General features: G+C 34.8%; 1 protein-coding gene across 14 annotated transcripts in view; it reads left to right on the forward strand.

Annotated features, from left to right (window-relative positions):
* FER (FER tyrosine kinase) overlaps positions 1 to 20077 on the forward strand; it is a 476299-nt gene that overhangs the window by 111530 nt on the left and 344692 nt on the right. For 13 of the 14 annotated variants that reach the window (XM_089909164.1, XM_089909159.1, XM_089909160.1 and 10 more), the window contains 2 exons: positions 17139 to 17322; positions 19585 to 19722. In XM_089909164.1, the coding sequence (XP_089765290.1) occupies positions 17139 to 17322; positions 19585 to 19722 (322 nt within the window). Of the gene's footprint in view, positions 1 to 5752; positions 5802 to 17138; positions 17323 to 19584; positions 19723 to 20077 lie in introns of those variants that run through there. The other variant, XM_089909168.1, reaches the window with a different exon arrangement.

Here is a 20077-nt window from a genome sequence, read left to right on the forward strand (position 1 = left end):
TTTCTCTGGGCATATGCCCACTAGTGGGATTGCTGGCTCATATGATAATTCTATTTTTTGTTTTTAAAGGAACCTCCATACTGTTCTCCATAGTGGCTGTACCAATTTACATTCCCACCAACAGTGCAAGAGGGTTCTCTTTTCTCCACACCCTCTCTAACATTTGTTGTTTGTGGATTTTCTAATGATATGCCCATTCTAACTGGTGTGAGATGATACCTCATTGTAGTTTTGATTTGTATTTCTCTAATAGTGATGTTGAGCAGCTTCTCATGTGCCTCTTGGCTATCTGTATGTCTTCTTTGGAGAAATGTCTGTTTAGGTCTTCTGCTCATTTTTTGATTGGGTTGTTTGTTTTTTTAATATTGAGCTGCATGAGCTGCTTGTATATTTTGGAGATTACTCCTTTGTCCGTTGATTTGTTTGCAAATATTTTCTCCTATTCTGAAGGTTGTCTTTTCGTCTTGTTTATAGTTTGCTCTGCAAAAGCTTTGAAGTTTCATTAGGTTCCTATTTGTTTATTTTTGTTTTTATTTCCATTACTGTAGGAGGTGGATCAAAAAAGATCTTGCTGTGATTTATGTCAAAGAGTGTTCTTCCTATGTTTTCCTCTAAGAGTTTTATAGTGTCCAGTCTTACATTTAGGTCTCGAATCCATTTTGAGTTTATTTTTGTGTATGGTGTTAGTGAGTGTTCTAATTTCATTCTTTTACATGTAGCTGTCCAGTTTTCCCAGCACCACTTATTGAACAGGCTGTCTTTTCTCCATTGTATATCCTTGCCTCCTTTGTCATAAATTAGTGGACCATAGGTGCGTGGGTTTATCTCTGGGCTTTATATCCTGGTCCATTAATCTGTATTTCTGTTTTTGTGCCAGTACCATATTGTCTTGATTACCATAGCTTTGTAGTATAGTCTGAAGTCAGGGAGTCTGATTTCTCCAGCTCCATTTTTTTTCCCTCAAGATTGCTTTGGCTACTCGAGGTCTTTTATGTCTCCATACTGATTTTAAGATTTTTTGTTCTAGTTCTGTAAATTTGCCACTGGTAATTTGATAGGGATTGAATTGAATCTGTAGATTGCTTTGGGAAGTATAGTTATTTTCACAATGTTGATTCTTCCAATCCAAAAACATGGTATATCTCTCCATCTGTTTGTGTCACCTTTGACTTCTTTCATCAGTGTCTTCTAGTTTTGTGACTACAGGTCTTTTACCTCCTTAGGTAGGTTTACTCCTAGGTATTTTATTCTTTTTGTTACAATGGTGAATGGGATTGTTTCCTTAATTTCTCTTTCAGATTTTTCATCAGCAGTGTATAGGAATGCAAGAGATTTCTGTGCATTAATTTGGTATCTGGCTACTTTACCAAATTCATTGATTAGCTCTAGTAGTTTTCTGGTAGCATCGTTAGGATTTTCTATGTATAGCATCATGTCATCTGCAAGCAGTGACAATTTTACTTCTTCTTTTCCAATTTATATTCCTTTTATTTCTTTTTCTACTCTGATTGCTGTGGCTAAAATTTCCAAAACTATGTTGAATAATAGTGGTGAGAGTGGGAAACCTTGTCTTTTTCCTGTCCTTAGTGGAAATGGTTTCAGTTTTTCACCATTGAGAATGATGTTGGCTGTGGGTTTGTCTTATATGGCCTTTATTATGTTGAGGTAGGTTCCCTCTATGCCCACTTTCTGGAAAGTTTTTATCATAAATGGGTGTTGAATTTTGTCAAAAGCTTTTTCTGCATCTATTGAGATGATCATATGCTTTTTTTTCTTCAATTTTTTAATATGGTGTATCACATTGATTGATCTGCGTATACTGAAAATCCTTGCATCCCTGGGATAAATCTCCTTTGATCATGGTGTATGATCCTTTTAATGTGTTGCTGGATTCTGCTTGCTGGCATTTTGTTGAGGATTTTTGCATCTATATTCTTCTGTGCTATTGGTCTGTAATTTTCTTTTTTTGCATATCTTTGTCTGGTTTTGGAATCAGGGTGATGGTGGCCTCATAGAATGAGTTTGGGAGTGTTCCTTCCTCTGCAAAGTTCTGGAAGAATTTGAGAAGAATGGGTGTTAGCTCTTCTTTAAATGTTTGGTAGAATTCACCTCTGAAGCCATCTGGTCTTGGACTTTTGTTTGTTGGAAGATTTTTAATCACAGTTTCAATTTCAGTGCTTGTGATTGGTCTGTTCATATTTTCTATTTCTCCCTGATTCAGTCTTGGCAGGTTGTGCATTTCTAAGAATTTGTCCATTTCTTCCAGGTTGTCCATTTTATTGGCTTAGAGTTGCTGGTAGTAGTCTTTTACGATGCTTTGTATTTCTTCAGTGTCCATTGTAACTTTTCCTTTTTCATTTGTAATTTTATTGATTTGAGTCCTCTCCCTCTTGATGAGTGTGGCTAAAGGTTTATCAACTGTGTTTATCTTCTCAAAGAGCCAGCTTTTAGTATTATTGATCTTTGCTATTGTTTTCTTTGTTTCTATTTCATTTATTTCTGCTCTGATCTTTATGATTTCTTTCCTTCTACAACGTTTGGGTTTTGTTTGTTCTTCTTTCTCTAGTTCCTTTAAGTGTAAGGTTAGATTGTTTATTTAAGATTTTTCTTGTTTCTTGAGGTCGGATTGTATTGCTATGAACTTCCCTCTTAGAACTGCTTTTGCTGCATCCCATAGGTTTTGGATCGTCGTGTTTTCATTGTCATTTGACTCTAGGTATTTTTTGAGTTCCTCTTTGATTTTTCAGTGATCTCTTGCTTATTTAGTATCATATTGTTTAGCCTATATGTGTTTGTGTTTTTTACATTTTTTTCCCTGTAATTGATTTTTAATCTCATAGCATTATGGTCAGAAAAGATGCTTGATATGATTTCATTTTTTTTGAGTTTATCCAGGCTTGATTTGTGACCCAAGGTGTGATTTGTCATTTAGAATGTTCTGTGTGCACTTGAGAAGAAAGTGTAATCTGCAGTTTTCAGATGGAATGTCCTATAAATATCCTATATAAATCTATGTGGTCTATTGCGTCATTTAAATCTTGTGTTTCCTTATTAATTTTCTGTCTGGATGATCTGTCCATTGGTGTAAGTGCAGTGTTTAAGTCCCGTATTATTATTGTGTTACTGTTGATTTCCTCTTTTATAGCTGTTAGCAGTTGCCTTATGTATTGTGGTGCTCCTATGTTAGGTGCATAAATATTTACAATTCTTATATGTTCTTCTTGGATTTATCCCTTGATCATTGTGTAGTGTCCTTCCTTGTCTCTTTTAACATTGTTTATTTTAAAGTCTATTTTATCTAATATATTTATTGCTACTCCAGCTTTCTTTTGATTTCTATTTGCATGGAGTATCTTTTTCCATCCCCTCACTTTCAGTCTATATGTGTCCCGAGGTCTCAAGTGCTGCATTTAATGTTGTCCAACAGGTGTCTTAGGCTGTCTTCATTTCTTTTCATTCTTTTTTCTTTATTCTGTTTGATGGCAGTGATTTCCACCATTTTGTCTTCCACGTCACTTATCCTTTCTTCTGCCTCAGTTTTTCTGCTATTGATTCCTTCTGTGTATTTTTCATTTCAGTTATTGTATTGTTCCTCTATGTTTGTTTATTCTTTAATTCTTCTATGTCTTTATTAAACATTTCTTGCATCATCTCGCTCTTTTCCTCCATTCTTTTTCCGAGATCCTGGATCATTTTCACTATCATTATTCTGAATTATTTTTCTGGAAGGTTGCCTATGTCCATTCATTTAGTTGTTTTTCTGGTGTTTTATCTTGTTCCTTAATCTGGTACATAGTCCTCTGTTTTTTTAGTTTAATCTGTCTTTCTGTGAATGTGGTTTTCATTCCACAGGCTGCAGGATTGTAGTTCTTTTTGCTTCTGCTCTCTGGTCAATCCCCACTTGTTTATGTTGTAGAAAATATACATCAGGTTTACCTATATACTTATATGCACATCCTTCTTCATATTACTGTGTAGTACCTTTTTCTAAAGTTAAAAAGTATTTTTTAAGAGTAAGTGTATCCTAATTTTATAAAAAATAAGGAATAGCATATTGAATCAGGTGGTATTGAATTAAGTGAATTTAAATATGATTTTGGTTTGAAGTTTTTTAGTTTCCTTGAAGATATATTGAAATATTAGAAAAGATGGTCAAAACAATTGCTTCACAGCTATGTATTCTGATGGCTAGAATTACACTATGGTTTTTTTTTTTGTTTGTTTGTTTGTTTGTTTTTTTTGCCGTACGCGGGCCTCTCACTGTTGTGGCCTCTCCCGTTGTGGAGCACAGGCTCCGGACGCATAGGCTCAGTGGCCATGGCTCACGGGCCTAGCCGCTCCGCAGCATGTGGGATCTTCCCAGACTGGGGCACGAACCCGTGTCCCCTGCATCGGCAGGTGGGCTCTCAACCACTGTGCCACCAGGGAACCATAAAACTATGGTTTTACATTTACCAAGCCTCAAAATACCCACAAAGACATTTGTGTGGCTTCTCTTACATGGGTAGAAGTTTGAATGCTTCTGCTTTATTGCACATCATATTCAGGAAAGAAACAAGATAGGATGAGCTCTTCCCCATTGTACATGCCCGTACCAGTCAGGCTAGAGAAGTTTGAAAGGAGCTCTCTTCACCCCTTTTATAACAGGAGCAGGGAAACAAACTCCTTTTCAAATTCTTTTTTCTCTATGAGAAACAAAGAAGAATGCTAAAGGATTGGTAATATCCCTGATTATTTACACGCCCTCACTTCCCCTAAGCAGACATAGTAAGAGGGTACCTACTGCTAGAACTGTGGGGAATTAGTTGGAAGACTCATTCAAAAGTAAATTTTTCTCTAATTGGGAAGTAGATTTTCTTAAATTGCGTCTTCACGTATTATGAATAGTTCTGTGATATTTTATAGCCAATTAAAATTGATTGGATCCATTGAGTTTTCTCTTTAGAGTACTTTAATATGAAAACCAGTTTGAAATGAGTCCAGACTTGAGACAGATGGTTAAATTTATGTTTAAAGAAATCTAAATTTAAAAAATGAATAAAACTTGGAAAAGGCTCTTTTAGTTGATTTCCTTATTTTGAGTCCACTAAGAATGGCAACTGGCTTTCTTATTTGATAATCACCAAATCTTGGAGATTTTAAAAAATCAGAATCATGTATGGATGATGCATGGAGGTCCTCTAGAAAAGTACTCCGAAATTCAAATTCACCTCTCAGTTCAGCATATGAAAGAAATGCATTTTGGATACATGACCTACTAAAGACCAAAGTAGCGTTCAGGCTATGTTTATTGGATATCAGTTTTGTTGAAATGACCTGAAAGTGGGAGGATTTGTCTTTTTTGGACCTACTTATTAATACATGATCTTTCAGCAGCTAATTTATGGCATGAATGCTTTTCACTGCATGGAGCTTAACATGATAGGACCTTTACAAGGTCATAAAGAGTAATGGCGCTCTTAGTTATTAGTCTAATTTACATTGGGTTAAAGCTGCAGAAATTAGAGTGACAGCTGTAATATTTGCATCAGATGCTGAGATGTTATGTGGGATGGAATATGCTACATGATTAATTTATATTCTGCAGATAACGTCCTAAAAATAACATGAAAGTTCAATAATATGGTTTGTCCCTATTTTGCTTAGTTTTATTAAGTAAACAAAGCTAAGTTTCATATACAACGAGATTAAGAGAAGTTATGTCCTTTTGCTGATTTTCCTCTATATTTTATAGGTGAGCTCCTTAACAATATTAGTTTTGGACTTGATTACTAGAAAGATGATATAAACAGATGCAGAAGGTAAAATTGTAATCTTTCTATAACTTCTAATTTTAAAAAAATTATTTAAGTTTAAATTTATTTTTTTAAAGTAAGAACTATATTAATTTGTGCATTTTCTTGTTATGTGCCAGGCACTGTTATTTGCATAACTGATCTTGTAGATAACAGAACACATGGAAATCCCTGCCTCCTTGAGCTTACATTTTAGAGCAGAAGATAGCTAATTAGTAAAATAAATAAATGAAACATATAGTATGTTAGGTGGTAAAAGGTAAAGTGGAGAAAACATGGTAGGTAGATAGGATGTTGAGCGGATGATCAGGTTAGTTGTCATGGAGAAAGACATTTAAATGAAGAGTGAAACAAGTGAGGGAGTGAAGCATGTGAGTACCTGGGGCAAAGAGTACTCCAGGTAGAGGGAAAAGCCAAAGCAAAGTCATTGAGGTGGGATCATGTGTGGCATATTTGAGGAGTGGTATAGACACCTGTGTGGCTGGAACTGAGGGATTGATAAAGGAAAGTTGTGGAGGTATGAGATGAGGTCAGAGAGGAAGAATGATGGTGGGTGGTATGGGAGGCACAGCTTACCCCGGATCTTGCTGGTTCTTTTAAAACCCTTGGACTTTTACTCTGAGTAAGGTGGAAAACCATTGGAGGGTTTGAGCAAAGGAATGACATGAACTTACATTTTAACAGGATAATTCTGGTAGCTTTGTTGAGAATCATATGAGTGGTTGGGGAAGGATGTAAGTAAAATTACTTCTAGGCTATTGGAGTAATACAGGCAAGGATTCATGCTGGCTTGGACCTGAGTGGTAGCAGCAGAGGTGGTGAGAAGCGGGCAAATTCTGGATACATGTACAATTGATTCTTGTTATTTATGGTAGTTATATTCTAAAAAGTCACTGTGAATACTAAATTAGCATTAGCTGATTACTGAATCATTGCCCCTGGTGAGTATAACATAAGGGATTAGATCCCTTTAAGCAGGGTCACAACATTTTCGACAGTTGATCAATACATCAGTTTGTTTTTTGTGTGTTTCTGTTTAAAGACACCTTCTTTAATATATATTGTTGACTCATTAACACTGAACTCACAGCTAGCAGTACTATAACTCACGACTAAACAAAGCTATCTAACACATATTTGCTCTATCAGGGACATCACAGCCTCCTTGAGCATAAGAATACTAGGCAGCACTTCAGCACTCTGCTTGGGGGTCATTTTAAAAGCAAAGTTACCATCGAAAAGCACAAAAATGCAAAAAGTGTGGAACTAAATAGACTACAAAAACGAGTTTACAGTAGAAGAGCTGAAACAAAAAGGCCGAGCATAGCTTTTCAACCTCAGTTGAGAATGTGTGTATCAGGTGACTCCTTTGCTGCTCTGCATGTGTGCATGTCCATGATTGACCTGAAAAGCAATGTGTGTATCAATTTTGGGATTAAAAAGAAATTTTAGGCAGTACGTCTGAATTCATGGAAATATGGAATCCATGGATACTGAGGATTTATTATATACTGAAAGTAGAGCTTAAGGATTTGCTGATGAATTAGATGTAGAGTGTGAGAGAAAGAAGTCAAGAATGATTCCAATATTTTTGGCCTGAGCAATGGGAAGGATGGCATTGTTGTTACTGAGATGGAGAAAAATAGAGGAGGAGCAGATTTGGAGGTGAAGATCAGGCGTTTGGTTTTGAGATTCTTATTAGACATCTAAGTGGAGATGTCAGATTTGCACTTGGATATCTAATTTTGGAGTTCCAGCGAGACTTGTGGGGTTGAACTATCAATCAGATTGTTAGTTGATATTTAAAGCCATGAGATTTGATGATATTACAAAGGGTGTTAATTAAGATAGAAAAGAGTCCTAAGTCTGAGCCTAACATTAAGAAGTCACAGAAATGCGGAGGACATTGTAAAGAAGACTAAGATAAAAGGAAAACCAAAAGAATATTATTATTCTGGAAGCCAGATGGGGTGAAGGGATTTCAAGGAAGAACAAGTGATCACGTGATTTGCAGTTGCATGCTGCTAAGACAAAAGATGAGGACTAAAGTTTGGATTTAGCAAAACGTGCGTTATTGGTGACTTTGACAAGAACAGTTTCAGTGGAACAATAGAAGGAAACACCTAAATGGGATGGGTTTAAGAAAGAATGAGAAGAAAAAAACTGGAGATAACTAGTATACACAAATCTTAGAAATTTTGCAGTAAAGGGAAAGAGAGAGATAGGGAGTTAAGTAAAAGAAATAGAGTCAAGGCGGAATTTTTTTTAAAGATTAGGAGCATTATAGCTTGTTTGCTGACAAAAATGTTCCCATGAAGAAGGAAAAGTTGATGAGGCAGCAGAATGAAGGAAGAATTGCTGGAGCAATGTCCTTGTTGTATAGGACTAGAGAATGGATTTAGTACACAAGGGAATGGATTGGTCTTAGCTAAGAGCAAGGGCAGTTTATTCATTGAAATAGTGCAAGAGAGGCTACAGCCTTATTCAGATAAGAGGTTAGATAGACTGGTGAGAGCTTGTGGAATTTCCCTTGAGATTCCATTTTTCCCCCCTTAGTGGGGTTCATGGGCTCCCTCTTCATACTTATATGGTTCCAAATTCAAAACCACATGGTACATATCAGTAAGTAGACAGTGAAAACTTTTTCTCCCACATATTACCCAGTTTTTTTGTTTTTTCCACAAGGAAACCAATATGAAGTTTCTTCTAGATATATTCTACTCATAACCTGTGGCTTTTAAACCATTTCATTAAGAATATTCATCAACTTATTAGATAACCTTGTATATTATAGCACACTATTAGGAGTTTTAGATCGTGACTAGTTGGTTATCCATACTAAATATATGGTGATCTCTACACTCCCTCTTCTACAATTATATCCTAACATTATGATGCCTGTTTTGTGAACCTCCATCTTAATTTTCTTGTCAAGCATTTTTAAGGAAGAGACTATGAATATGTGTCTCTCACAGAACTTAGGATGTCATGGAATCTGGATAAAGATTTAAAGGATGAATTCCCTTAATTTGCTGTAAATGTTCTCCCACACACTTGACTAGTCTTATAAAGCAGAATGATAGTTTTTTTTTTTTTTTAAATTCTGGCTGTTTTTATCTATTAATATTACCTATAGTGTAAGCATACCTGCTTTGAAACATACATATTAAAACTAAATTTTTTTCTATCACTAAGACTTTTAATCTCTAGGCTAAATAACTGAATTTTTTAATTTAGTGAATATTCAGGTACTTCTGAGCTTTAATCAATTTTTACAGCTTTCCATTTTTAACTTTTTATTTTGACATTATTTCAGACCAACGGAAATTTTGAAAGAATAATGCAAAGAATTCCCATATATATTTCACCCATATTCTCTAAATATTAATATTTTAGCACATTTACTTTATCCTTTTCTTTGCCTGTACATGAGAGAGAAACAAAAACTGGTTCTTCTGTCCTTTTGACATGTTCCTGTTATTTATTGAGCACTTATTTTCTGGCTCATCTTATACTCTTTCTGCTCTAGGTCTTGCTTCATTTCCCTAAGGAGCTATAGTTCCATTTAGTAGAAAATAGTATTTAGAAACCAATATTTGGGCACTGGGTGTGCTCATTGCTACTGGGATGTCTTTGTTTTAGGTCCTTTCAATGGATATAGATAAGAAATAAACAAATGTACACACACACACACACACACACACACACAAATACATCTGTGCCTATTTCTATACCTATTGCTCTATCTATAGTAAAACTGAAGTATTCACATTGATATTTCCAATTCCAGTTGAACACCAAATAGTTCATTCTGTCTTTTCCTATTTATGTATTTGTAATTTCCTTCTCTGACAGTGAGACACCTGGTTACTATTATTCACAATCTACTTACTTGTTCAATCCTAAAATAACAGAAGATAATTTTAGAATTGCTAATTTATGCCTCTGAAAAAAGAAACCTACTGACTACAGTTCAGTATTTGTTTAGACCTCTTTTTGTCTTTAGTCTTCCTCTGTAGTCAAATACTGTTTCCAAAGTTACTTGAATTAATGCTTTCCTTCCCCACTCCTTTCAGTGTGGTTACATTACTCACTGGGAAATACAGTTTGGTTCATTTGTTTCTATTGTGTCCCATTTTAGGTTGTTTTTCTGCTCTTACCCTTGTTGATTTTGTTTATTTATTTTGTTAATGGTTAGACATTAATGGTTTCAAAAGTCAGAACTGTACAAAAGTAGATATTTAGAGAACTATATCTTCTTTAACTATATCTCTTTATTTCTTAACAAAAACTACAATATTATGATATGTTTTTTATTTTGACTTTCTACCTGACATTGTATCCTGAAAGATCTCAGTATTTCAGTTTGTAGATTTCTTTGTTCTTTTTAATTGCTGCATAGCACTTCATTCTAAGTTATTCAAGCACTTTCCTATGTATGGACATATAGTTTATTTGTAGTTTTTTCAGTTATTTACACTACTACCATGAATAAGCTTGTGTGTAAGGTTTTTTTTTTATTGTTGAAAGAATATCTTAAGCATAAATTTCTAGAAGTGTGAATGCAGAGTCAAAATATAAATGTGTGTGTAGTTTTGTTAGATATTGCCAAATTTCCTTCTATAAAAATTATACCAATTTACATTCCCACTAGATATATATGAGTATCAATTTCCCCACATCCTTGCCAAAACAGTGTTTGCCAATTTGGTACATAATTTTGATTTGCATTTCTTTTATTATGAGTGAGGGATTGAGGTTGACCACCTCTTTATATGTTTAAAGGCCATTTTAAAGTATTTATTTTTTAGCGAGTTCTTTTGCCCATTTAAAAAAATTGAAGTTTGGTCTTTTTTTTCCTTAAAATTTTAAGGATTTAAAAGGTATATTACAGTGAATAGCCCTTTATCTGTTATACATGGTACATACATTTTCTGTGAATTTGTTGGTCGTTGTTTGACTTTATGGTCTTTTGTCCACAAATGACGATACTTTAGCTACTCATACTGCTGTGAGAAATAAACGTCCTTTGTCTCTGTCCCAAGAGTCTTGTCTCTTTTGGCCACATCCATGAAATTGAGGCAGCCTAACTTTTTAACTTGCCAAGTAGGGTAGAATCTCATTCTTTTCATGTTCTTGACAAAGATTTGTGTCCTTTTATTTTTCTTTATTTTCTTTTTCTGCAGGATTTTTTCTTTTTCCCTTTACCAAAGTTCCTTCGTTTTAACCATTTCTGCCTGAAGTATTACCTTTCTAAGACTGCCTCCTTTATCTTCCATATGCACTTTTAAGTCCCTTCCTTGTAGTTAGTTCGGTGACCTACCATTACATGTTTTCAATACTTTCACATGTAGGGTGGATCTTCTTATTCTTATGGTGGTTTTAGATGAGTCTTAGGCATACTGCTGTCTCTTCTCTTCTCTCTTTAGTGCATTTTTCTTTTCTTTTTTTTTTCAGAACAGTCTTTGGTGTCCATGAATGCTTGCAGTGGGAGGGTGAGAGATCATTTGCAAAGATTTGATGTTTATTTTTCTCCTCATTGAAAATTTTAAATTTGGACATTCTCTGCCTATTATACTGAGGGTGCAGGTTTTGTTTTTCTTTTTGTTCTTTATTATATTTTTAGGTGATATGTGGGAGATTCAGAATTATGCTGCTGCCCAGCTACTCAGAATCCCCCCATGCACAGCTTTGCAGTTAGAGAATATAGCTTTGGGACTTCCCTGGCGGTCTAGTGGTTAAGACTCCCGGCTTCCACTGCAAGGAGCATGGGTTTGATCCCTGGTCGGGGAGCTAAGATCCCTCAAGCCGTGTGGCCAAATAAATAAATAAATAATTAAGGGAAAAAAGAGAGAGAATATAGCTTTGACCATGGTATATCATTCAATTTATAGGCTATTAAAAAGACTGTGGGTCAACTGAATCTAGCAGTCACTGTATGCAAGGAAATGATATTTCCTTGCCTGTTATTTCCAAACCAGAGAGCTTGCTTTTTAAAGGTATTTTATATTGAATTTTAAAATATCACTGTTTTAGTTCCTTGAACAGTTTAAAATTCATAATGCATTTCAATAAATATTTCTTGATTGATACATCAAATTTTTTTATACTAGGAAATTTATTAAAGCTAGCACACTATGGATGCACATCTTGTATTTTTTTAATGCTTCATAGGAGCGTATAATCAAAAAGGTTTTTTCAGCTCTCCAAATTCTGTGTCTTCTTTAGCCTTTGTTGCTAACTGTGCATTGTGACAATTTTCTGCCATTTGATTTCCATCACAACCCAATGGATGGAGAAGGGCACACGATTTAACTCCCAGGATTAAAAATTAGAAGCTAAAATTTAGATTAAATGATCTGCTTGGGTTGCACAGCTAAACAAAGGAGGAGCTGAGATGAAAATTGACTCAGAACATCACTGAGTAAAATAGGTAGCTCATTCATTGTTCCCACATACCATACTTGAACTTTAGCTTCCAAGTGAAAAAACATATGCGGACATTTAGGCCAAATAACTTGTGAGTTAAGATGAATTCTCATTCATTTTCTTTTTACTCAGAGTAATAAGTAAACGTTATATAGTTGAGGAGGAACGTTTTGAAAGAAAGGAAAAATGTTAAGGTGGGAGAATATTTATCCAAATCAAAGCAGAGACTACTTGCAGTTTACTTTTGGAAAATAATCACTTCTCATTTATTATCCAGAGACTTTTCACCATAATATTTAACAAATGGTAAATGCTTCAGAAGTTTATAATAAAAAATACTTGACTTTCTAGACTAGCTTAATGGCTAGTCTAGCCTGTCTCTTATAAATGTCAAACATACATAATTGAGTTTTGCTGGCTTCATAATATTGTTTGTGGCATGACGCTGTATACACACTCTGTTACTACAAACATTAAACGAGTTTGTCAACAAGTGGTGGAAAAGAATTGTAATTCAGTCTCTTTGTGAATTTCATTATGTGGAGGAGGAAAAATTGAATGTTTTTCTCCCTGTTAATTGACACATAGAATAACTCCATTTCCTGCTTCAGTGCTTCTCATCATTTGGAAAAAAAAAAAAAAAGCATACAGCAACAGAGGTATGATTCTGTGTCTGTCATTAGAATTTATTCACTCTGTGTACTTCACATTAATTTTAAGCTCAAGTGTAGTTATTTAAAAGTTAAGAAAGTATAATATTGATCTGAGATATATTCTGAACCAAAAAGCTGTGTGGCAGGAATGGTGGTGGGTAGTATTTTGCAATATATTCTATGTGGATGGAATTTAAAAAAATTTAGGGCTTTCCTGGTGGCACAGTGGTTGAGAGTCCACCTGCCGATGCAGGGGACGCGGGTTCGTGCCCCGGTCCGGGAGGATCCCACATGCCGCGGAGCGGCTGGGCCCGTGAGCCATGGCCGCTGGGCCTGCGTGTCCGGAGCCTGTGCTCCGCAACGGGAGAGACCACGGCAGTGAGAGGCCCGCGTACCGCAAAAAAAAAAAAGAAAAAAAAAATTTTAGTTGTAACTTTGGTTTTCACACAGTATTACTATTTCTTGAATTTACTTACATAGTCTCTTTGGAACCCTAAATGTTTATTTTAAAACAAATCAAGAAAAAGTACAATAGAATCCCGTTTCAAATCATGGCAAATGAGCATGTTTTTGAAACTTTTTGTTCATGTCTACAAGGGAGGAAGTATGGGGTGCATGCCCAAGTACATCTTACAACCAAGTGCACGAGTGTCTATGAGCGTAGAGGACAACAAACAAACCAACAAAAGAGCCCTACTACGACATACCCCATTTTCAGTTTTAGACCCAAAGCTGTTTTTAAAGAATCTTTTAGCATTATGTATTATTATTTTAATGTAATGGATTCTGCCTCAGATGTTTTCAAAAGCATTTGTTTTCTAAATTTGCTAATGACCACTGGTAAGCTATTGATAATTAGATTTTGGCTATGATAGCCTTCTTCAGATTGTTGGTCATACACTGTATCTGATAAAGAGAAAAATTATTTGGGAAGTTCTTAACTTTTCTAATGTAATTTTGGATTATAAAATCTTAGTGAGCTGAGTGTTGTATATTTCATGCATCATTTCTACACCAGCTAGAAAGACAGATGGGTAGTGTGCAGCTTAAAAATCTGTGCAAATTGGAGGACAGATGGGTGGTTTAAATGGTTTAAATGTCTCCATGAAAATGTTTGTGTGGAGAGCTTGACTCTTGAAGTTACACTAAAAAATCTAAGTAATTAATTGGGAATAATAGAGTTCATATAAAAAGCAATATTTTTAAAGAAGTGACATAAAATATGGACTTCATTGAATTTACTAGTTATAATTTTTTAACTTATAATAAAAATCAACAAATTAGAATACAGTACTCAAATATTGTTGCCTTATTTTCTTATTATGAACACGTGGACCCCAGAAGACTTCTTTATTACTTAGATTTATCTGCATAATTGTACATGAACTTTTGAAATGTCTGTTGTCAGAATTTCTTGAATTCCAAGCAACAGCAACTTAAACTAGTTTAAAAATGATGAATCAAAAACAAAACAAAGCAAAACAAAACCAACTCAAGGAAAAAGGCCTTAGAAAGGGCTGTTCTGGCAACTTCTGCAGCAAATGTTCATGGACTTTCACTCCAGCAGGTGTTCAGGCATTAATGTGACATAGCTCCCAGCCGAAAGATTGGTACCTATTTCGTTGGGAATACAATTTGGATCTTGGGTGGTATCTTCACATGGGAGTCTCCCCCTGACTCATGTGGGTAAGCAGAAAAGGGGGTTGTCATTTTAGAGGAAGGCTGCAGGGCTGGCCGTAGATGTATCAATTGTACTGGCTCTTTTAGAAATGTGTTTCTGCAAGAAGGATGCTTAAGTAGCAATGTTTATGGGTAAATAAATATAGTATTCTATGAAAAAATTATTAAAGTAACTGTGAACATGTAGGCAGATGTGTTCCTGAGAATGTTAAAAAATCATTTGTGATTAGCATTATTGAAGTGGTTTATTAATTCCTAAGTTAATGCCATACAGAGTAAGTTACAACTACCCTAGGGATTTATATTAGATGAGGCAAAAAATTTATTGGTATCTGAATGAGCATTTTTAAAAATTCATAATTCAAATGATATAATTTTTAAAAAATCACAGAGCATCCTTCATAATAAGGGGAAGAATTTTTTAATGAATTTCTTATTTCAGTTATGTATTTAAAAATTTATATGATTATTTACTAGTTCATGGTGTAAAATATATTATCCTGTGGGTTGCAGTCAAAAAGTGAGAAAACCCACTTGTTTGATGGCTAATGTTATCTTTTTCTGACCCCTTCATATCAGAACTGAATTAATATGTTTGCTCCCATCCTCCCACTGTAGTGAATCTCTTTCACTCTGTATTAGAATCTCTTTCCAGTCAGCTGTGAAAGGGTTAGGAAATATACTCTAGTGATTAAGTTATTTTCTCATCAACAGGTTCTTTATATTATAAAGTGAAATAGGTTATCCAGGGCAACATTTTGTGAATAACTTGGACAATTATGAATATCCCTCTGAATAGGAACCAGCTAATGGTCTTTGGCTAGAGAATTATGCTCTGTAAAATATTATATATAGCTCCCCGGAAGAAGTCAGTGGTGGTTCTAGTATCCAGAAACACTAGAATTTGTTAGTAATAGAGACATACCAGTCTGCTGGAAAGTTCTGTTTCCTTTTTCACCAGCTGGATGTAGTTCCTTGCCTCAGAATTAGAGAAGTGATGAGAAAGGCAAGAAAATTGTTCTAATTCTATTGCTATACCTGAGCATGTTCTGAGGTTTCCTTAGTCTGCAAAATCCCTGGCCTTTTCTCTGCTTTTGGCCCTCGGCTGAGGACATTCTCCAATAGGGAGTACTTTTCTGACTCCTGTCTATAGGGAATACCCAGATGGATGCTGAGCCTGAACAGAGTGGAAGCAGAGGAGAGCCTCTGGTATCTAAAATTCTCAACATAAGATCTATTTTGGGGGAAGATTCATTTGGAGGAGTCTCTTTGGATAGAGGGCAAAAATTAATATATACTTTGAAAAGTTTATTCACTAAATCTAAATAATTGACAAGAAATATTTGTTCAGTTTGCATCAAACATTGAAGATCTGCTTAAAAATTTCATTTATTTGTATAGTCATTCATTTATATTGCCAGTCTGTAAATATTTTCTGAATGATTTTAGTAAAGGAACCACAAAAAGTTTTTTTTTAAAATTAATTTATTTTATTTATTTTTGCTGGGTTGGGTCTTCGTTGCTGTGCGTGGGCTTTGTTGCAGCGAGTGGGGGCTACTCTTTGTTGCGGTGCATGGGCTTCTCATTGCGGTGGCTTCTCTGTTGCGGCAAGCGGGGGCTTCAGGAGTTGCTGTGCGCGGGCTTAGTTGCTCTGCGGCATGTGGGATCTTCCAGGACCAGGGCTCGAACCCGTGTCCCCTGCATTGGCAGGCGGATTCTTAACCACTGCACCACCAGGGAAGTCCACAAAAAGTTTTAGTTCATAAAATTATCATCTCCTAGACGACTTCTGTATCAAGTTTAAATTTCTCTGCTTGATTTCTAAGTCATTCACAACCAAAAACTGTCCTACCTGTACAGACATATTTCCTTCATTTCCTCAAAACTTGCTGTCTTTGAGCTTACTGCTTTGCTTGCCTATGGAACATTGCTTATTCTCTTCATGTTTTCACTCAGTATTCCAAATCACTAGACCATGGGTTGTATGTCAAAGACTTTGTTTTGCCAAATACTCAATTCTCAATGTCTAGCACAGTTCCTGGGGGTGAACAGTTAATAATATTTACTGAATGAAAGGAAGGAAGAAATGGAGAAAGAGAGGGTGAGAGGGAAGAACTGTTGTCTATCCTGTCTTTCTTTCCAGACTTGCCTCATCTTTTAAGGTCTGTTTTCTCCACAGTCTCCTCTGACTTCCCTGGTCTTTATTCATATCTCAAACCTAGACCTCAGAATTTAACATTATTTACAAACTTTCTTGTTTTCTTGGTTATACAATTTCATGTGCACTGTTGTTCCAGTTTGGTGTGAGCTCCTTGAAGATGAGAAGGATCATATATCTGTACAGTTTTTCAAAAAACTGTACATTAACCTTTATTCACCAAACATTTACTGCAGTGCATGCTTCCTTCAGAGCATCCTTTGTACAAAGTACTGGCAAATAAACACAGTATGTGTTCAGTAACCTTTTGATTATTCATAAAATATATGAGATAACATGAAATAGTGGTAACTCAGTTTGCACATAGTGAAGATGGAACTTTTAAAGTTATCTCTTTGCTAACTTTATTGGATTTTTTTTCAGGGAAAGAAACTGAAAAGGCTAAGGAACGTTACGACAAAGCCACAATGAAACTTCATATGTTGCATAATCAGTATGTATTGGCATTGAAAGGGGCGCAGCTTCATCAGAATCAGTATTATGACACTACACTTCCTCTGCTTCTGGATTCCTTACAAAAGATGCAAGAAGAAATGATAAAAGCACTGTAAGATACATTTCCTATTTGATATAAAATCCCTTCATAAAATGATTTTAACATTTTTTTTTCTGCTAGTTCACCTTTCATATAAAAATTATCTTTGTTTTGTAAGCTGCATCATTGAACTAGCTCAATGGGTATTTCACACCTCTTCTACCTTGGTTTTCATTTCTGTTATCCTTTCAGTTTACACTCACTCAACTCTGCAACTTTCTAGCTAGCCCCAAGAATGTCTCTTATTTTTGTATGTTTTTGTTTTGCTCCAGTTAGCTAGAAATTTAGCTGAAAAAAAAATCTTTAGTTTGACAAGTGTTAGTTTTTGTTTGTTTGTTTGTTTTTGGCCGTGCCACACAGCTTGTGTGATCTTAGTTACCCAACCAGGGATTGAACCTGGGCCCTCGGCAGTGAAAGCACAGATTCCTAACTACTGGACTGCCAGGGAATTCCCTTGACAAGTGTTAAGAAGCGGATATCTACCTCCAGAGGATTGGGTTTAAATCTTGAGCAACTGATAAGCCCAAAGGAAATAACTTTTTGGTTTATTTGCCAGCTTTTTGTTGTATGAGATTAAAATGAACAAATGTTTATTGAAGTTCTGCTGTATACAAAGCACCCTGGTGCTTGCAGATGTAGAGATGAGTAGGTCACAGTTTTTGCCTTCAAGGAGCAAACAACGTTGGTCAGTAATTCAAATGCATACATGTTTACCATACAGATCAATTCAATATGCCACCCTATGGTAGACTTCATCTCCTTTATATGCTGGTTTACGTGATCCCCCATTTCCCAAAAAAAGATAAAGTGTTTTTAGTCAACTTGAATATGTCAACTTTTAAGGGTATTGATGAAATAGTGAAATATCTACTTAAAATATTTAATTCATAAATTTAGTAATGTCTACTTTAAATTACATATTGTTGATCTATAAACGTTGCCTTTCCTACTTTCATTTTATGAATCAATATTTTCTCAAACTCTCCATATGAATCTTCAATAATAGTGTCTTCATCATCACAAGAACATCCTTTTTTGAGACATATAATAGTTTCACACAGTGTATTATCTTTACTTTGTAATACATTTTTTTAGATCTAGCATTTAAAAAAATACAAGCATGATAATATCACTGAAATTGAATCCTATGTCACAAGTACTCATTCATATAACATTAGGAGACTTCTTCCTTTATTTCCCCATTTGTCTTAAAGATGTGTTAATGATCTCCACATCATAACCACTTAACTGTTTTGCTTTTTAAGAATTATCTAGATAGTCTTATTTATATTAATATCATTCAGTACTTTCAATTGTGAGGTCATAACCCCAGGGATATTTACTAAATCTGTATTAAATTTCTCTGCCTCCCTCTTTTCTTTAAACTGTGTCTATCAGGTCATTTCTGTAATCATTCCAAGCTAGCATTGCCTGAAGCAGTTTGAATTTAATTTTTTTTTAACCCAAACAGTATTTTGCTGTTCAGAATGAAGTAATTGAGAGAATGCTTCATAATAAGAGAAATTTTGTAGGATTACTTTTTATGAGTGATGATTTTGGAAAAGAAAAACAAACAAGGCCTTATATTTATTTGGGTATATGCAGGATAAGCTTGTTTGTCCACACTTTTTAAGGCTACTAATGAGCAATGGTATATTTTTACAGCATAGGATTCTTAAGTTGGAGATTGGGTCTTTGTAACAGAATAGTTTTTCCTTTTGCATTTATTAGATAAGCCTAATAACTTTTATCATTATTTTTGCTACTAGCTGGAGGTCAGGAGAAGATTGAGATGTCATTGAAGGTATAAACCAATTAAACTCTGTAAATATAATATGAAAAAGAGCAGAGGCCCAGGAGCAAGAGAAGAACCAGGAGCTAGGGCATGTGAGGAAGTGGCAGGCACTGAATGAATTAAATAGACAGGAGTTCATCCACAGTTCCATGTTACGGAATCAGCATTTCAGTGGTGATGTTTAGAAACGGAAAGTGGTTGCCACTGGCTTACACTTTGGATATGTTAGATAGATATTGGAAGATGTAATGCCTTACTCTAGATCATTTACAATTATTATATTATATCAAATGTAAGTTGCTAATCTGTACACGTGTATAATCCCTTCACTTCACTATCCAGGTATATGAAATAAGGTGGTGTGTTAAATCACCATCTGTAAAAATTGGCATTATATTTCATATTGTTTTAAATCCTTTTTGGGCCTATGTTTCCCTGATAAAACTTTAAAATGTTGTTAAATTTTCTTTTCTTTTCAGGAAAGGTATATTTGATGAATACAGCCAGATAACCAGTCTTGTTACAGAGGAAATAGTGAATGTCCATAAAGAGATTCAAATGTCAGTTGAACAGATAGACCCTGGCACAGAATACAATAATTTCATAGATGTTCACAGGTATGTATGATATTTTCATTCTTCTTTCAGTATTTATGACAGTATTACTTTTTTTTTTTAACCATATAATATTTAACTGAATTAAAATAAGAAATATTGAAGAGCTTATTAGGAAATAGTCTATTTCATATTAATTTGTTTTTAATTATTTTCAAAATCCTTTCTCGATGATAACTAATTTATATAATGATCTTGAGAAGTTTTTCAGTTGTTACTACATCACTGCTTAAACCCATATTTAATCCATGAAATTGTATTTTCTTTTTAACAATTATATAATAATAATAAACATGGTTTTCTGTTTGTGTTAAACTTTATAGTAATAATACATCAATTATTTTTTCATGCATGCATC

The sequence above is a fragment of the Delphinapterus leucas genome, chromosome 3 (assembly GCF_059928025.1).
Source record: "Delphinapterus leucas isolate spDelLeu-1000000601 "Yukka" chromosome 3, BTC_Dleu_Yukka2, whole genome shotgun sequence".
Taxonomy (NCBI): Eukaryota; Metazoa; Chordata; class Mammalia; order Artiodactyla; family Monodontidae; genus Delphinapterus; species Delphinapterus leucas.